The following is an 18,717-nucleotide window of genomic DNA, read 5'->3' as shown; positions in this document are numbered from 1 at the left end:
TGTTTGCGTAGAATGATGTATGATAGTGAAACTTTTGTTAAGTACACGGTGTTTGAAAATAAATATAAATTAAGGTTGAAATAAAGTTTCTAAGGGTTCATTGAAATGCCACTAAATATGTTTATCCCCATAGTACCCCACTGTGTTAATTTATGAGCATGGTATTATTTCATTAATCTTGACTGAGGGTATCATTTAACTCTGAATTATTTAAGAGGTGTAATTAGGAAATATATTTTAATGCTATTTATTACTTTCAAGAATATAAGCTCTGAAGAGAAGCTAGGACAGAGATGTTACCTAGCAGTAGTAGTTAAGGGATGTGCTTTAATGAAGAGTCAAGTTTTTACATAAATAGTGCATTAATCACTTGTGATATGTCTTTCAATATGTAGGGATCCTACCGTGATAATTCTCTGTGTAAGAGTAATAAATTTTGATTGTGTTGGCTAGGCAGTGTCTGACTATTGTTTACCTTTCCACCATGTGAGTTATTACAAGTTTCTTATTAATGATAGCTCCTTTAATGAAGTTTTCAGCTGTTCTTCCTATGTAAGTGTCCAGAAGTACAGTTTAATTTTGAAGAATCGTTCTGACTTTTTTCAGTGTCATTGACTCCTCAAAGGGTAGAGAGGGAAGGGGGGAAGTGAGGCAGTCACAAACGCTGGTTAGTCCTGCCTCCATCTTTATAATTTTTGAACTTGCCAAGATAGAGTTCTGACCAAGAATCTAAGTGTAGAAATATGTAACTGTGTTGTTCTATTTTCAGACCAAGTCTGTGTTTGAGACCGGACTCTGCAGTAATAAAATGTTTTGTTATGCCGTACTTGGATCCATCATGGGGCAATTGCTCGTTATTTATTTTCCCCCACTTCAGAAAGTTTTTCAGACTGAAAGCCTAAGCATACTAGGTAAGGAAGAAAAAGTAGCTGTATACAATATGGAGAATGCTTATATTTATTAAGATCTAGGTCACCAGTGATTGGTCTGTAAAGTTTTCAAGGCCTTTTCAATTGAAAAGGATGTCTACCCACTTTTCCCTTTGGGTGGGCGAAGGGGAAGCAGACCCCTAATTCATCATTAGGGGTGAATTCACAATTGCCTCTGACAGCTACACATTGGGAGTGTGTAACTGAAACATTACAGCTTTCTCATATAATGCACAGCGTAACCTTGGTGAAAAATATACCTGTTTCGTCCCAACAGTTAGAAGCAAAGAAATTAAAATTAAGGCTTCGTGGAAATGATCCATTATTTCCGTGACTTGCTCTATTTAAGGAGTCCGCATTGGTATGTTATAAATATAAAGTAGTTGTTATTCCATATTCGGTATGTAAAAATGACGGATTTTGAAATAATAGTATCTTCACTTCTTAGGTTTACTTCCTCACATACCAATATAGGATATAAAATTGTACATTTTCTTTGTAAACAGTTTGAACCAGTGACTCTAAAATACTGTTTCTGTGGAAGGCTTCATTGGAATGTAGATCATGGGAACATTGCTGCTGCCACTGAAGTTTTTCTTATTTCAGATTCCCTTCAGACATGAGCTAGTTTTCATTTCTTTATATACCTGCTTCCCCCTTAATAGCTGTTTAATTAACTGTGGCTTTAAAAGGAAAGCAGACCATCACTGTGCTTGTTGTTTTAAAGCCATGTTTACATATATATGTGTATATATATCTATATATATATAGATATATGTGTATATATATCTATATATATATATAGATATATATATATAATTTTTCTTTAAATTTATGACTCTTTACAAAAGAATAGGGTAGATGCCAGCATCCCCCAGTCTCTCAAGATTTTCTTCAGTAAAATACCTGGAACCACCAACAGTAGCTGGTGGGATTTTCTTTGCCTTCCACTGGAAGTCTGGAAAGGATGATCACCCGAGATGATTTTGTAGTCAAATAGAAGAGAGTCCTGGACTAGTCATCAGGAGACCTGGATAATTATTAATAGCACTCGATAGTTTAAGAAATACTTTGCACAACCTGTCACATAGTGCAAGTATTATTCTCTCCGTTTTAAAAATGAGAACACTGAGGTGCTAGTAAGTTGTGTGGTAATAGCTAGTCAGTGTCAGAGCCAGAATTGGAATTGCCGTCTTCTAACGCAGGCTGCCCTGAACTCTGACACAATACAACGTGGTAGAGTACAGTGCACGTTTATTAAGAGCCTGCTATGTGCCAGGCACTCTGCTGTGCTCTGGGGAATTGAAGAGGAAAAGGAAAAGCGGTCCCTGCTTCTCTCTCAAGGTAGAAGACAGTTCAGAGAAGGGACCTGGGGGCGGACAAGGAGGGGGGATAGACTGGAATCCAGAGTGCCCTTGATGGGAAATGAAGCCTTGGCTGGCCTTCTAAGGCCCCTGTGCTGTTCTGAACATGCCTACTGTGAGGCTCAGCTTCCTTCCTCATCTTTAAGATGGGAACGATCCTGGCAAGACCCACCTCATTAGGCTGTTGAGGAAATGCCTTGTCACCTGAAGGGCTCCATTTGTGCCCCGTGTGTATTTGAGCTCATCTGTTTCATGGGTGTATCACAGGATCAGTGCGTGAGAACGTGTTCTGACGGCTGGCAGGTACCCCAGAACTGTACGGTAGGATTGGTCTGCCAGGTGTCTCACAGGCAGGGCTGCGTCCCGCACAGCGTTCAGGAGCTAACGCCTGGCTTCTCTCTTGCAGATCTGCTCTTCCTGCTGGGCCTCACGTCCTCGGTGTGCATAGTATCAGAAATCATCAAGAAGGTTGAGAGGAGAAGGGACAGGAGCCCAAAGAACGGCCCATCGACGTCCTCCTCGTCCTCCTCCTCGTTTCTTGACGTGTGATGCATATTGCATTCTTAATCTTCTGGCACTGCGGCCTGAGGTTGTGCTGGAGAGGCGACATCGCGTGGGGGTTCTGAGGACGTGTTCATAATGTCTTCACACGAGCACTGACGTTAAAGACGGCTGGAGGATTGAGCCTTCACCCACCTTGCCTGCTGCTGGGAGTCGCCAATGAATTATGCAACTTGGATATAATTTTCCTTGATAAAATTGGCTTTGGAGATGGGAACTTTATGAAGGATGTGGGAGGTTAATTTAAAACAAAAGAGGATGAGGAAGGAGAATGGCAAAGCCTGACCCACCTTCTGCACTTAAGAGGTCTGACTGTATAGATAAACTGTCCATCTTAGATATAAATATTTTAGTTCTTTTTTATTTTTAAATATTGTATTCCTTTATGGTGGTGGGGCTTTGTTACTAATACATGAATAAATTTAACCCTTTAAAAGGCATTCTCTTCCATTTAGACATGGAGTCACAGGAGTGAGTGCCAGACTTCAGCTACTGTATTTATTTACTTTATTTTGCCATGTAAACAACTCCAGCTCTCGTCGCTGCCATTTTGGTATCCTATTGGGTGTTTTGCACAGGATGTGACCACTGTCGGATCACTGTTTTCTTTTCTTTCTTTTTGTGATTGAAAAGCCGATTCTGCGATTTGAAGTAAATGTTTGCTTTTCGTAGTAGGTGTACATGCTTGCATTTTCTTTGGAGATGTGAATCTTTGGGGTCAAGCAAAACCTTCACACATCTGGGCTCGGGATCATTAAGTGGCCTGCAGTTAGGACAATCCAATACCTTCTCTCACCCTTCTGTTATCAACACGATTCTTACACTGAGCCACAGCTGGAAACATGTAAGCCAGTGGTGGGCTCAAGTTTATAATGAATTGTGTTAATGTGCTATACATCCTTCTCTTTTCAAATCGTAATACCTTTCATCACATAGTCTCATAATTTCTTAAAGTCCAGATTTGCCTCAGGAATTTCAGCCTGGATAATTTTTTACTCTTATTTAATTGTTATTTTTAATGATTTTCCTGTAACTTTTCATGTGGCCTTTCTTTAAATCATACAATCTGTTTTAAAAACAAAACCAAAACTCATAAATTTAGATCTAAATAAAGGATTCCTTTTTGCCCAGGAGAGAGAGGTCATTCCATGTACATCTTATACCTAGTTCCTGTGGTCACTCGGAGCCCACTTTCTGCCTTTGTGTGTCTTTCTTCCCTCTCCTTATTTCCACCATTTGCTTTCTACATTTACAAACCTGTATGAGTAGGCAAGTTGGAGAAATAATGGGGGATTTGCTTTCTGAATACTTCCATTCACTCTCAAAACTAGCAGTACAACAAGTATACTTGGAATAAATATTCAATTTTGGGTTCAGAGAAGATTCAGAATTGGAAATTTAATGCAGATTTTCTGACTCTCTGCTGAGTATTTTTGTTGTGGTGGTTATTTTGGTTTTTTGGTTGGGCAATGGAGGGGTTAAGTGACTTGCCCAGGGTCACACAGCTAGTAAGTGTTATGTGTCTGAGGCTGGATTTGAACTCAGGTCCTCCTGAATCCAGAGCCGGTGCTCTATCCGCTGCGCCACCTAGCTGCCCCCTGAGTATTTTTAACTTATAGCAAAAATAAATCTTAAAAAGTACTTGTTTAGTTTTACTTAAACTACTCAATTTTACATTTCACCCCTACATTTAAATAGCATTCTAGATTCTTGTGAAGTGTGGGAGGATGCCAGCTTAATCACTAAGATTAAATTATAAACATCAAAGCCTAAATAAATGTCCTGGGGGATTATTGAAGGTAACATAGAGAAAATCTGTCCTTGAGTTTACTCTTTAGAAAACTCCTAAGCTTTGACAGAAGTTCATGCCTAATTTTGCCTTTTAATGTTAAATGATCAGGAGCTATGATGCTTTGTTTCAGTTCTTTAATTTAGCTGGGGGTCATTGTGTTTCATCAGATATCAGTCTTGAGGGAAACTGTAGGTCATATTTAGCCTTTATTAGAGATTTCTAACTACCTACCCAGAGCGCTAATCATCTTCTCCTTTGCCATAGACAGACTTGAGATGTGTTAATAAACCTGGAGCGTTTATCTTTCATTTCATAGACATTATTTCCCTGTTGTACAGTTGAGGTAGAAATGAGGCTGCCTGTCCTCATTCTCAGTTGTTAAGGTAACAAGTTTTTTCTTTTATCAGCCATGTTTCTATATTAATGACATCTCCCAGATGTCATTGTAAGTCAGTATTTAAAATTACTTGTGAAAATGTTGTCAAAGAGAAATTAGGGTATGCACATAAATATGTTATGTAGACTGACTTCCAAAATGAGAATACAAAACTGCAGTAGAGAAATAGTCACATAGATGCCTGCTTGGAGTAGTGTGGATCATTTAAATGCATGGATATTTGCCTCGTGCCTTAGAGCTCTTAGAGGCCCTAGCCATACACATTCAACAAACTTTTAATTGAGGAGTTGCATTGTTACATTACACTGTACTAAGAGGATGTGGCATTTAGACAAGACACAATTCCAGCCTTTGTGGGTTTGACAGTCTTAATAAAGAAGATTACGTAAACAGAACTATATCATACAACATTTACTTGAGAAATATATTTGTGTTGCCAAGCAAAATTCTAAATGAAGTTTAAGGGGGAAAAGTGATTACTGGGGGAAGGGAGAAATTAGAGAAGACTCAATAAAGGCTGGCTAACTCTTCTTCCCCTGTACCACTATTGGCTAAAATTATTTAGCCATGAAAGGACCAAAACGTTACGGGAAAGAAGTGGACAAAAGAACCTGGAATAATCTACAAACCTGTAACAGCCAAGCAATCAATCACTGACCGCTAAAATTATTTCAAGGATCTGTGTTTCTGTCTTTGTGGGTATTCCACTTGCTCCACTGATGCTGAGTCCTATCCTTTTGTACTTTACTAGACTGGGTGAGTTGCTGTGATCAAAAATATTAGACCCTATGGCCACCTTTTGAGTAAGTAGCCTCTGAGTTTAGTTGATCTGATTCTTGAGTGAAAGACTCAAGAGTTTATGTTGGGAACCATGCTAAGACTCCTTAAAGTGATGGAGGATCCACTTGCATTATACCAGCACAACCTCTGGGAATCCCGTGTCATTTCCACATTATAATGAGGCCCTTCATTGGAGGTGAGGCAAATTAAAGCAAGCAACCTGATGAGTATCTTTCTGCTGAACCTTGATTAACCAGCAGGAGCGACAACTTGCTGGAGTGCATGGCTGTGAGAGCAGCTGGCTCATACATTTGTAGTGAATCATGAGGATAATGTGCACGCCTTACCTTTCAGCAGCATGTCACAAGTGTTTCTTTGAACAGTAATTTTGGTTTTTGTCATTTGCCCTTTCAGATGGGTTTCTGAAACTATGCATAAATCATAGGATTTAGAGCTAGCTAAAAATGTCCTGAGTGGCCATCTGGGCTGCCAACTGTTTCAGATAAGAAAATTAGACCCAGAGAAACTCGGGGGGCTTCCCTTAAGGTCACCGAGAGTAAAGTAAGAAGCCTAGTTCTCTTCACTCCAGATCCAGTGCCCTTATTTTTGATGTAAAATCTCACTTCCCCAATGATTTTCTTTATAATCTACCCCCTCCCCCTGAAAAATCACAAAATTCACCCTTCAGCCTACTTCCCCTAATATCCTGCTGTGTCACTGGTAAAGAAGTGACCCTGGCTTCTTGAAGGCTGTGTCAGAAGAAACTGAGTGCTTCTGAGTCCCACCAGGCTCTGAAGGCTTTTAACATTGGTCCAGGACCGATGACAGATCTGTCCACATGACCAGTTTGCTTCAGTTTGGAGAGGAAATCACCACAAGATTGGTCATTATATGACTGGCCACAATGGGTAATGATGCCTTTGGTGTAGTAGAGGGGGTATGATATGTCTGTATGGAGGAAAGGACCCAAACTGTTAATCATGGTCCATCTTGAAGTGTTCAAGAATCCTAGCTCAGACAGAATCTGGCTTTGTTTATTTGCATTTAATTTGCCCCACCTAAGTCCTAGAAGAAGAAAAACAGGTTATTGATTCATTATAGAAAGTTGGCACATAGTCATCTTTTATGTACTTATTCAGAAATAGACGTACGTTAAAATACACAAGACAATTCACGTCTCAGTGACTCATAGGATTTGTAAGCCACAGAAATGATGGCTTATTTCTTTTTAAGTTTGACATCACTGTGGTAGGCACTCGCCATTGCCTTGACCAATGCTGGATATTTCCCCAACCCTACAGTAAAAATCCATTATTGCTAACAAATGTTCCTCACGTGTCAGAGCTCAGTGAAAGGCTTGTAAGTCTTGGGGTCACAATTGACAGGCGGTTGCTAAAAAATTCTAACTTCCAGTTTTGTACCACGTAAATACTGATGCTGCTAATTAATATATTTAGACCTAATAACTCATTTGTAATCAGTCAGTCAACAAACACTTATTCAGAGCTTGTTATGTTCCTGGCACTGGGCTAGATGCTAGGGATAAGAAGAAAGACAAAAGCAATCCCTGCCCTTGAAGAGCTCACCCTTTAATGGGGGAGATAATATTCGAACAACTATGTGTACACAAGGTGTCAAGGCAGGGTAATGGAAGGTAATTTTGAAGGGAAGACACTAGCAGTGTGAGGAATTAGTAGGAATGGAGATTTTCACTGAGCCTGGAAGGAAGCCGGGAATCCAGCAGGCGCATGTGAAGATTCTGGAGCTGGAGCCACCCCTGTGTGAAGAAGAACAAGTGGGCTGGTCTAGCTGGGTCTCTGAGTATATGGGGGAGAATAAGGTTTAATAAGACTGTGAAGGTAGGAAGGGGCCAGGGTAAGAAGGGCTTTCAGTGCCAGAGGACTTTATACTTGATTCTGGAGGTCCTAGGGAGCCACCGGAGTCTGAGTTGGGGAGGGCCATGGTCAGACCTAAATTTAATGAAGATCATTTTGGCAGCTGAGTGGTAGATGCTTGGAGCAGGAGAGACTTGGGGCAAAGATGATAACTAATACCTAGAACATCTAGCACGTGATGTTGACCGAGTCATCGGGAATCTTTAAAAATGTTTTCATTTCATTGGGAAGAGTGGAAGGAACACTAGAGTTGGAGTCATGGCCTGGGTTCAAAGTGTTTGTTAGCACCCTTGTCACCCTGGGCCTCAGTCTCCTTATCTCTAGAATGAAAGGGCTGAACCAGGTGATAGCGATACCTTTCTAGCTCTGATTCCCATGATCCTCTTTGAATGCAGTTCAAAGATCTCTGACCTTCCAATTAAATCTCCGAGCTCTAAAGAATAATTCTGACCCTAGTATAGCATTTGCAAACCTAGCACTGAGCCCTGGCATATATAGAACGTTTGGTGGGAATAACATGTTTATGGTGGTGTTGGGAAAACATCCTGAATTGAGCAAGACGGCATCAGAATAGAGCAGTTATCAAGCTCAAATAGAAATGGATCCCTCCAGGCAGTATGATGACTTAGAAAACTACCAATTAATATTACCTATATTGTGTTGTAGAGGATAGCCTGGCCTGAAAGGCCACTGAGGCCACTTTGAAACCTAAGATTCTCTGATACCATGAGAGTAGTACTGTACTTGGTTCCCTAAATTCACGAGGGTTCGAGATTTCTTTCATAGGATGATCCAGGAGCCAGTGCTTGAGACTTAATGAGCAATAGTTCTGTTTGAGCTTTTTTAATTTTCAAATAAGTAATGTCCCAAAGGGATGGCTAAAAATCGACTAACAAATGTGGCAATTTGTAATATGAATAAAAGGAATTTCCTTGTTAGCAGTAGAGGACAGGAACATTTCACCACTTTGAGTTTTGTATTTATGCTATTTTTATAGGCGCACACATACGTAATCTTGGTGTGAGTTAACAGAACTGAGTGGAAATTTTGAAATCTGATGAATGTTAAAGGTAAAATTTTAGTAGCAGAGGGTGCACCCAAGGGATAAGATGGCCAGGGAGTATTCTTGCATTTATATCAACTAAACAAGTCCATGTATATTTTCATGGCAACTGTTGATATGACTGTTCAATGTATATGTAATTTGGATGGAGGGAAAAGCAAGGTTGGAAAAAGAATAATCTGTCAGCCTGGGCCTTATCTTGTTGACCACATGTCTCAGAATGGCAACAGAGATAAGGTAAATTTCACAGCTATGGAAGTTGCTATCAATATTCTCACCAAAAATTAAATAGGCAGAAACTCCTATAAAATTCCAAGCATCTTAACAGCTGCAGGGGCATTCCCCCTCACCCCCTCGAAATGAGGTGGGATGAGCCGGGCAAGGCAAGAGGTGCATTTTGGTAACAAGGATATGTCTGTGTATAAGGATGGCCAAGAAATTTGATGTCTGTTAATGACCATAGGGCCGAAATGTTTCAATGGACGCAGAACTTAAAAGGTACATTCAATTCTTTGGATTTTCAAAAACAGGTAATTTTCTTTCATTTATTAACCTAATAACCATGGATAGATTTCTGAGATGTGTTTTGAGCAGAGACTTGTAGTGAAGTTCTGCTCAATTTTTCCCCTTAAAATACTGAAATTATCTTTAAAAAATACAACTAACTCTAATTACATTTAACAGTGTTACTCCACTGCCTTCCAGAAGTACCTATAACGTTAGGTACATGGCCTCAATGTCTCACAAGGCATCTGAATGTGAGCCAGGTGCCTAATCTATATTTCTACTTCCTATACGTTTACCATCATAAAATGGTTGACTTACATGGGAGATCCAAGAGGGCAATGTAAAAGAAGGGAGTTGCATTTTATAATGTTTCTCCATGCAGGTTTTTAAAAATTTGGGCAGCATCCTGAAGACAAGTGATGACCTGATATGACATCAGGAGAACAAGCCATGGTGCGACTAAATTGAGTTTGCTTTTAAAATGAGCCCTTATTACTGAGGTAACTGCCTGGAAAGCAATTACCTCAGAACCATCAGTAGGACATCTGTTACTTTAACGTTTGGCAGGATGGAGATCTCAGTGGTAGGAGCATCAGGCATGTAGCAGCAAAATCATCCTCTATAGCACTGGAATAAATGTTGGTAAGCTGTATCATTAGCCTTGGGAATAGCTGCTTGCTCCGAACATAGCATAGTTTATGCCAGGTGAGTAGAAAGTGATGCTGAGCTCATTCATTCTATACACAATTCATAGCCCATGGAGAAGGCAGGCTGGTTTGTATTGTACCCATTAGCAAAGCTCTGCTTATGGAGGTGTACGTTTAACCATGGGATTTTATTGCTAGGAAAAAATGTAGGCACCAGAGTCCAGTCCTCTCATTTGATAAATAGAAGGAAAAAAAATTGAGTTTTTTTGGTTTATCATATGTAAGTTTTGCCAGCCATGAGAAGAAAGTGATTGAACCTTGAAATTGCCATTTGTTTTGATCTTTAGAAATATGTTTTTGTATAATGAACAGAAAATATACTATGGTCCATTTGAGTTCTGTTCTAGCAGAGTTTTAAAATGTTCAGAAAGAACAGGAAAAAAAATCATTCCATGAATATGTGATTTTTCCATTTCTTACCCTTCTTTGTCCAATTATCTGATTCTCCTATAAAATCCAAGTCCTGGCAAAGGCCTTAACAGTGTCTCCACTTGCTTTCCCTTACTTTCTTAACTCTCTGCATCTTATTAAGCCTTAATACTGAATGGGTGCTGCCCCAAACTAAGACCTGTTGAAGACCTCAGCTTGAAAAGGCTAAGGTCCCCCACTGCATCCAGGGCCATCTCCAATTGTCCTGATCCATATCTGGTCACTGGACCCAGATGGCTCCAGAGGAGAAAGTGAGGCTGGTGACTTTGCACAGCCCTCCCTCGCTTAACTCTGATTCACTTTCATGTCATGGCATCACCTTCCTGATGTCATGGTCTTCTTTGAGAACAAAAGACAAGCAGCAGCAGCAGCTTTTTGCATAGTTAGTATTAGGTTAGGGAAGGTAATGAACATTTATTAAGAGTCTACTATGTGCCATGCAATGTGTTAAGCACTTTTAAAAATATCTCATTTGAACCTCAAAACCACCCTGGGAGGAAGGTGCTGTTATTATCTCCACTTTACAGATAAGGAGAGAAGCAGACAAAGGTTAAACTACTTGTCCACTTCCCCGGGGCCACCCAGATACTACGTGTCTCAGGTTAGATTGAACTCAGGTCTTCTGACTTCACATCCAGAACTCTGCTGCGCTACATAAGCTGTCTAACATTATTTATATTATAACATTACATCTTAATTAGTGAATCTTAACTACTAAATCTTGACCCGGGACAATTTTTTTTTTTTGTTTAATGAAATGCAGGTATCTTAGATTGATGGGAAAAGTGCTAGTTTTTAAGTCCAAGAATCCTGGGGTTCCCCTCACCCCCAGCGTGGACCTTGTATGTCATTTACCTTCTCTAGGATTCCATCTGCTCATCTGTGAAACGAAGACGCTGGATGGGATGGTTCTGAATATGCCTTCTGGCTCTGAACTGTAATCAGGATGAATGGTGCCCCAAAGAGTAAAGATTTCTAGAATCTTAGCCCAGGCGTTCTGCCTCCAAGGCTGATGCACTTTCCACCCTGCTGCTGTCCAGCAGTAAAGGTGAGCATTCAGTACATCTGAAATGGTGTATGTCAGTACTGAGCATCACGCATTTCTAGCTACCTTGCTTTTTGTACCAAATCAAACCTCACACAGGATTGCAGAGTTAGGGCTCCCACCTGCCAGGGTGGCTTTGGAGACCCTAAGCGCTATACCAGTGTTAGCTAGCTAGCTGTTTTCAAATGTAAACAAAGATTGGTAGGGATTGGACTGATACCAATAATACAACTTATCTCCCAGGGTCGTGAGGACAAAATGAGATATTTAAGTCACTAAATGGTAGTCACTATTATTATTATTATTATCATTATTAATATTATTATACCTTCTGGGATGTGCAGTCCTTAATAAAACTTAAAATATTTTTACGTGGTTTTTGAGGAGGCAATGGAGAATAATTGGAAAGAAAGCTGCACATGAACTTGAAGGACTCAGGTTCAAATTCTGGGTCTGCCATTTACTATTTGTGTGCCTTTGGGAAAATCACTTCAGCTCTTTGGACCTCAGTCTCTTCATCTATAAAATGAGGCTGTAGACTCGATGACCTCTAAAAGTTCCTTCCAGCTTTAAATCTGTGATCCTATAATTTTATTTTATCCTTAACAGATTGGAAGACTGCCAACTTCCTTCTTTCCAAATGTTGAAGTTCATATCTAAATTTTTTCTATAGCTAGTTTGGCCTAGATTTGAACATAAATTGCGGCCTTGAAGAAAAGGGGCAAAAGCAATTATCATCTGTGGTACAGTAAAGCAGCTGTGGACATGAGGGAATGTTTGTTTTGTTTTTTTTCTTATGAAGTCTGCCCAGGAGAAATAGTATTTCACTTCTAAGGTGGCACATAGTACAAGCTAGTAGATTGAGTTAGATGAACTAAAATGGGATTTCAAAAAATATGTTATATAGCTGTATGGCCCTGGGCAAGTCACTTAACCCCATTGCCTAGCCAAAACAAACGAACAAACAAAAAAACCTAAAACTAAAACAAAAAGACATTATGGAATAAATACATAAATGTACAACATCCATCTTCCTGATTGTGATGGAAAAAGGAATACAATTTTAACATGTTTGTTCTGGTTCCAGGAAGCATAGGCTTTATGAAAGTCTGCTCAACTTCAGAGCTACATGAAAAAAGATGTATTTACAGCTACTTTTTGTTCGGTCTCTGGTCCCTGAGAGTATCTGCTGTTTTAGTTATTCTGGACCCAAAAGAATGTACTGAAATAGGTGCCATGAATGAGTTAGTTATTATGTGGATGGAACCTCACTAAATCTAGGGTGTAGATCAAATATGGTAGAGATGACATCTGGAAGGAGCATGTGAGGCACTGTTATAATGGACTACTGGGGCAGTAATCTGGACGCGGTACCAGTGACTACAAGGAGGAAGACGTGACCTTCTACTTCCCCACGAAATATTGAAGAGGGGCTCTCCACGGTGCGTTGTTTCTTGCCTTTTGTTTAAACATGCCCAGGTTTCTCCTGTTTGGAGAAGATTAAACTCCTTCCTTTGATGGTTGCCATCTTCTCCAATTCCTTCCCTGTTTTTTCCTACTTCTTGTAGCTAAGCTTATTGAACTGGCATTTTCCTCCCGTTGCTTCCTCTTCAAATTTTGCAACCTGGCCTCCATGGTCAACACTCTATGAAGTTGCTCTCAGGATATTTTCTGTTCTCTTCCCTCTGAGTTTCTTCGATGCATGTGATATCTTTAACCACTTTCTCCTTGAAACTCTTTTTTTCCTTGCTTGAGTGACACTAGTGATTTGGTTCACCTTCCTTTAAAAAATAGATTATTGGTTTGTTTTTACTCACCTTACTTTCTTTCTATGGCTATGCTCCCCTCTCTCAGAGATTTATCCCATGTATCAAAGAATTTTTTTTTTTAAAAGTGGGGAAAGGAGAAAAAATAATTCAGCAAAATGGATTAATATTTTAAAATACTCTGATGTTATTTGGGAACCTATGGTTCCCAGCCTCTGCCAAGGAATAGATAGAGGGGTCTTCTCCTATCTTTTCTTTGGGGGCCAAGCTTGATTTTTGTAATTTTGTAAATATTTAGTTTTAATTGTTTTGTCGTAGTGTTTTTTTTACATTGTCATAGTTGTGTATATTGATTTCTTGGCTTTGATGACTTCACTTTGCATCAGTTCATATACATCTTTCCATGCTTTTTTATGGAATATCCATATTGATTATATTTGTCAATTCTCACAGCATAATAATATTCCATTCCATTCGTGTACAACTTGTTTATCCATTTCTCAGTTGATCTACTTTTCTTCAAATTTTGCTACCAAAAAAAAGCGTTGCTGTAATTATTTTGGTGTATATGCCTTACAATGGGAATCTCTGGGTCAAAGCATTTTAGTAATTTTATTTCCATAATTACAAATTACTTTCCAGAGTCGTCGTACCGATTTATAGCTCCACCGACATTGCATTAGTGTGCCCATCCTCCACCATTAAGGATTCCCATCTTTTGTCATCTTTGCCAATTGGCTGGGTGGAAAGTGAAACCTCAGGATTGATTTGATTGGCATTTTTGTTATTTGTGATTTGCTACATTCTTTCATGTGGTTGTGAATACTTTGCAGCAATTCTTTTGAGAATTGTTTGTTTGTATCCTTTGATGCAGCTGGGGAAAATGGCTTTTGGTCTTATATTTTTTTTAGTTGTCTACCTTAGATACCAAACTCTTGTCTGTAAAATAGCAATTATGTACTTGTACTATCAGTGAGAAAATGGTGTTGGAGAAAGATCATTCTAACAGCTGTGTCTAGGAGTGATTAGAGTAGGCAGAAATTGGAAGCTAGGAAACCAGCTAAGAAAGTTACAGTAATATAGAAAGGTCATGTTGACCTAAACAAAGGTGTCATCCTTTTGTTCAAACACGAGCTATACTTACTACATAAGAGCTAAATTCCTTAACCTAGCCTTTGGGGCCTTTTGGCCCCGTCATTCCTATCCACCTTGATTTTCACTTTTGTCTGGCTAAGCCAAATCTTCTTGCTGCTCAATTCAGTTCAATGAAATGTGCATTTTTAAAAGAATCTACTCTGCCATCCAGTTAAGATGACTGCGTAAAATCAAATAGGTGTCTAGCTCTCTCATTTTTTTATGCCAGCAATAATCTAAAATGGGCAATAGATCAAACTTGATATCAAATATAAAATTTGCTATTCCAAAGGAGAAAAAAAAAAGAAATTCGAAGAGAAACACTAGTAAGCTATTTTATTCAGTCTAGGATGTTACAAAAAGAAGGCTACAAGCTATAGGTGATACAGAGCATCCAGCATGATCTCAAGTAAACAGGCTAGATATCAGCAGTAGCATCCAGGTGGGGGAAGCCACAGGGTAGATGGGTGACTGGGTCTTCTGATAGGGTATGTTATAGGAGGTCAGGACACTGCAGCATTGCCATAACTGGGGACATCTCCATGGGTTGGGAAGATCATAGAGCTTTCCCATTGAAAGCCGCTAGAGCTGTGAGTGCATATACCAGGTGAGAGAAAAGCTAGGAGGTAGGAAACTTGGAAAACTGAGGTCAGGACCAAATCATTCTTGAGCACTCCATTCATGAGTTTGTGAGCAGGAACAGCCTGACCCAAGCACCAAATCAGGGACTCAAGTTGGTAGTATGAATAAATGGAAGATGCTGAACAGGCTGAATGAAGTATGATGGATTATAAGATATCCAAGAGATAATTCTATAAGAAGAAAATACTTCCACTACAACTATAAGCAGAATTTAAGTGAAAAAAATAAACTTGGCTACAAAAACTATAAGAGTACCTGGAAGAAATTAAACAGCAGATAAAATATGAAATTATAAGCTGAAAGCTCTAGAAGAAAGAATTGGAAGGAATGTACATACTTTGGTGAAGAAGGTGGAAAACCTTAGTTATCTAGCATCTGGAAGAAAAATAGAAAGTTGTCCTATGAACCGATTAGAATAGGCCAAAGAGAAATCATTGATTCCATGAGATAATAAGAAATGCTAAAACAAAATCAAAAGATTGGAAAAAAAAAGATAATTTAAAGTATCTACTTTCAAAAACAAATGACATAAAAAACAGGTCAAAGAAAGACAATTTAAAGGTAATTAGATTACCTGAAAACTATGGTCAAAAATAAAGTGTGACTTGTTTTTAAAAAAAAAAATTATAAATGAAAATTATCCATAACCAGAAGGTAAAGTGACAATAGAATCTACTGATCACCTCTTGAAAGAAATCCTAGAATGAAAATTCCAGGAATGCCATAGCTAAAGTCCTGAGCTTCCAGGTAAAACACACACACACACACACACACACACACAGAGCAAGCATCCAGAAAGAAAATGTTCAAGTAGCAAGAAGTCAATACCCTTACAAGACTTGACAGCTACAATACAAAGCAGAGAAAATCTTGAAATAAGGAATTCCAAAAGGGAAAAGATTTAAGACTTACAAGAATTATTTACCTTGAAAATCTGAGTAGAATAATTTTTTTTTTTGTGGAAAAGAAATTTAATGGAATAGAAGGCTTTCAAGCATTCTATTCTAAGTGATGAAAAGACCAGAGCTGAGCTAAAACTTTGAAATGCAAACACAGGAACTGAGAGAAGCCTATAAATAAGGGTCAGTACATTTGAGCAATTGGAAGTGGGCATAGATGGTAATGATAATGACCTGCTTACATTCTAATAGGAGGAGGAGATACAAGTGTTTATTCAGACTCTTCATGACTTTGAATGCCATAGATGGAATTAATGAGAGGACTTGAGAACAAGAGGCACAGCTTCCAGTCCTAGCGAGATGAGAGTCTCAAATGTAATTGTGACCTAGCTAGATCATAGCTATAATATTGTACCCAGTCCTAGGCACTACAGGTTGGGAAATACATTGATAAGCTGGACACCAGAGGAAGGTTAACTGGAAGAGTAAAGGCTCTTCAATCCATGGAATGAGGGTCATTTGAGACAACTGAAGATCTTTAGCTTGAGAAAATACAATGGGGAAAATGGGAAGACTAGAATGGGATGTTGAAATACTTAAAAGGAAATTTGAAAATGTGACTAGACGTGCTTTATTTGGCCACAGTAGGAAGAAGTTAGAGAGATAGATTTAATCGTGATGTAAGGAAAAATGTCCTAACAATAAAAAGTGGATTGGACTGCCTCAGTTTGCAGTGAGTTTCTCCTGGTTGGAGGTCTTAAACCAAAGACTGGATGACCCATTGTTGGGTATGCTGTAGGGGGAATTCTTTTTCAGATGTGGTTTAGAATAGGTGACCAGCGAGGTTCCTTCCACCTCTGAAATTGTGATCCTTCACACAAAACAATATTCTCTCCTGAAAAAAATAACCTTCAATCACTAACTTCGGATACACCCCATTTAATATGGAAGTGAATTAATTGTAGACATTAGAAAGCTTCAGAAGATCACGATGTTAGAGAAGCAGTCTTTTCATGTTGCTATGATATGATACAATGTATCACTACTGACATAGATAACTTTTAATTATAGAGTTGAAGCTTGTAGAATGTTTCAAGAGATTGTCTCCACATGATACAGCATAGTATAATGTAACGAGTTTTGGATTGGAAGTGGGATGCAGTGAGCCCAGCATCTCTAGGCCATGTTATAGGTTACTAAAAATACCCAGTACAACACAGAGTAGCAAAGATAGGAAACCTTTCAGAAGAATGTGTGATGTCTGGGAACGTGCTAGCCAGTTACCAAATAAAGGATTTTAAAATAGGAGTAGGAAATAAAAGTGCAGTAAATAATGAAGAGAGGCAGGCTCAGAAATGCCAAGACTTGGGTTGAAGTCCCATTTTTGGCTCTGTGAAACAAGGAGTCATAACCTCTAAGAGCCACCAGGCAACTTTTGGGAGAGGGAGTTTAATCATCAGGAGTTCTTTACATTGAAATTACAAGTCTGGCTTTTTAAAAAAGTAATCTTAAGAAAAATCTGAATATAGGCTCCAATCTGGCTCAGTAAAAGCCATTTATATAAAATCCTTAACTCACCCCAGTTCCATCTCAAGGTCATAAGGATATATAAACATGAACAGAAAATTTGAAAACAGATCAATTACAAGTGTTAAGTTACTGTCCTTTTCTTATGGGGATATTTACTGAAAAGAGCAGGAAAAAGGACATTTTGTGTGACATACTTAAAAAAGCAGCTTGGGGAAAATCACTAAAATTAATAGGAGAAAAGGAGCCCCTTAGATAAAGGTGATAAAGGAAGATTCTGAAAGGAGGTGAACGAAAGCACGGCCCTCAGAGGCAAAGGCACTAGCTAATGGTAAAGATGGTTGCAGTTTACGTGCCCCAACAAATAATTTGCATCCAGCATTTGAGGATCAGAAAATTTATTGCTGGGAAACTCTGAATCAAAGAACTAATCTGTAACCATGGGACTGTTGGATATTAAGTATTTTTGTTATACCTGACCGGTTAGATTTGGGGTTTCTCAACCTAAATTAGATATGAGGTGACCCTGATTTGAAGTATCAGAAACTACTTGAGAAAATAGCTTTTAATTCACAGAAATTGAGATAACAGAAGAGAGCCCAGAAAGCCAGCTTGGGAAGCTTGAAGATCCCAGACGTACCGCTGCTGTAAGCTAAAAGAATTTAACTATTTCAAGCCCAAGATTGGTAGAGAAGCATTTTTATCCAACAGGACAGAGAGAGGCTCAGGGTGGGGTTCTGTCCCAAAGGAGCTATGGTAGGGACCGTTCCCTACAAAGACCAGAAACATCCAGGCCTGTAACGGAGTCTGGTTGTGACACGAGCTGCCCCACACACATGAGTGTGCTTCACTGCTGGGTTTCTCTAAGTTTGTGTCCATCTTCCCCTTTGTGCATTGGTGGGAGAGTTGACCCAGGTTTACGGTTTATGGTTCTGATGATTCTTGCCCGTTTTCTCATTGGGTAAACGTTTCATGTTTGAGTTAATCATATCACTGTGATTGATTTGTTTAAACAGGAAACACGTCAGTGAGGGTTCAGGAGCTACTTTTCTAAATAGCATCCCCTCAATCGTATTCTTCCGGGTCCCCAAGAGTCGAGTTGTAGCAGCACAGCCACCTTTTTGAGCGTAGGTGAGGTGTGTGAGCAAAGCCTGTCCCAAGAAAAGTAGAAGAGCAAGAGGGCCTGGAAAGAGTCAGGGGGTGGGATGGACACAGAGCCATGTCCTTTATCACTACTTATCAAGCAACACAAAGTTAGAGAATGTCCAGGTCTTAACAAG

General features: G+C 39.2%; 1 protein-coding gene across 2 annotated transcripts in view; it reads left to right on the top strand.

Moving 5' to 3' along the window:
* Positions 1-3,534, top strand: part of ATP2C1 (ATPase secretory pathway Ca2+ transporting 1) — a 91,310-nt gene extending 87,776 nt beyond the window's left edge. For both annotated transcript variants that reach the window (XM_027872205.1, XM_027872204.1), the window contains exons 26-27: positions 770-911; positions 2,700-3,534. In XM_027872205.1, coding sequence (XP_027728006.1) covers positions 770-911; positions 2,700-2,842 — 285 coding nt within the window. In that variant the 3' untranslated portion in view covers positions 2,843-3,534. The remainder of the gene's footprint in view (positions 1-769; positions 912-2,699) is intronic.
* Positions 3,535-18,717: the final 15,183 nt, after the last annotated feature.

Source organism: Vombatus ursinus, unplaced genomic scaffold (assembly GCF_900497805.2).
Source record: "Vombatus ursinus unplaced genomic scaffold, bare-nosed wombat genome assembly UNPS02014799.1, whole genome shotgun sequence".
NCBI lineage: Eukaryota > Metazoa > Chordata > Mammalia > Diprotodontia > Vombatidae > Vombatus > Vombatus ursinus.
Note: the sequence above shows the minus strand (reverse complement) of the source record. Positions and strands in the feature narration are given on the sequence as shown.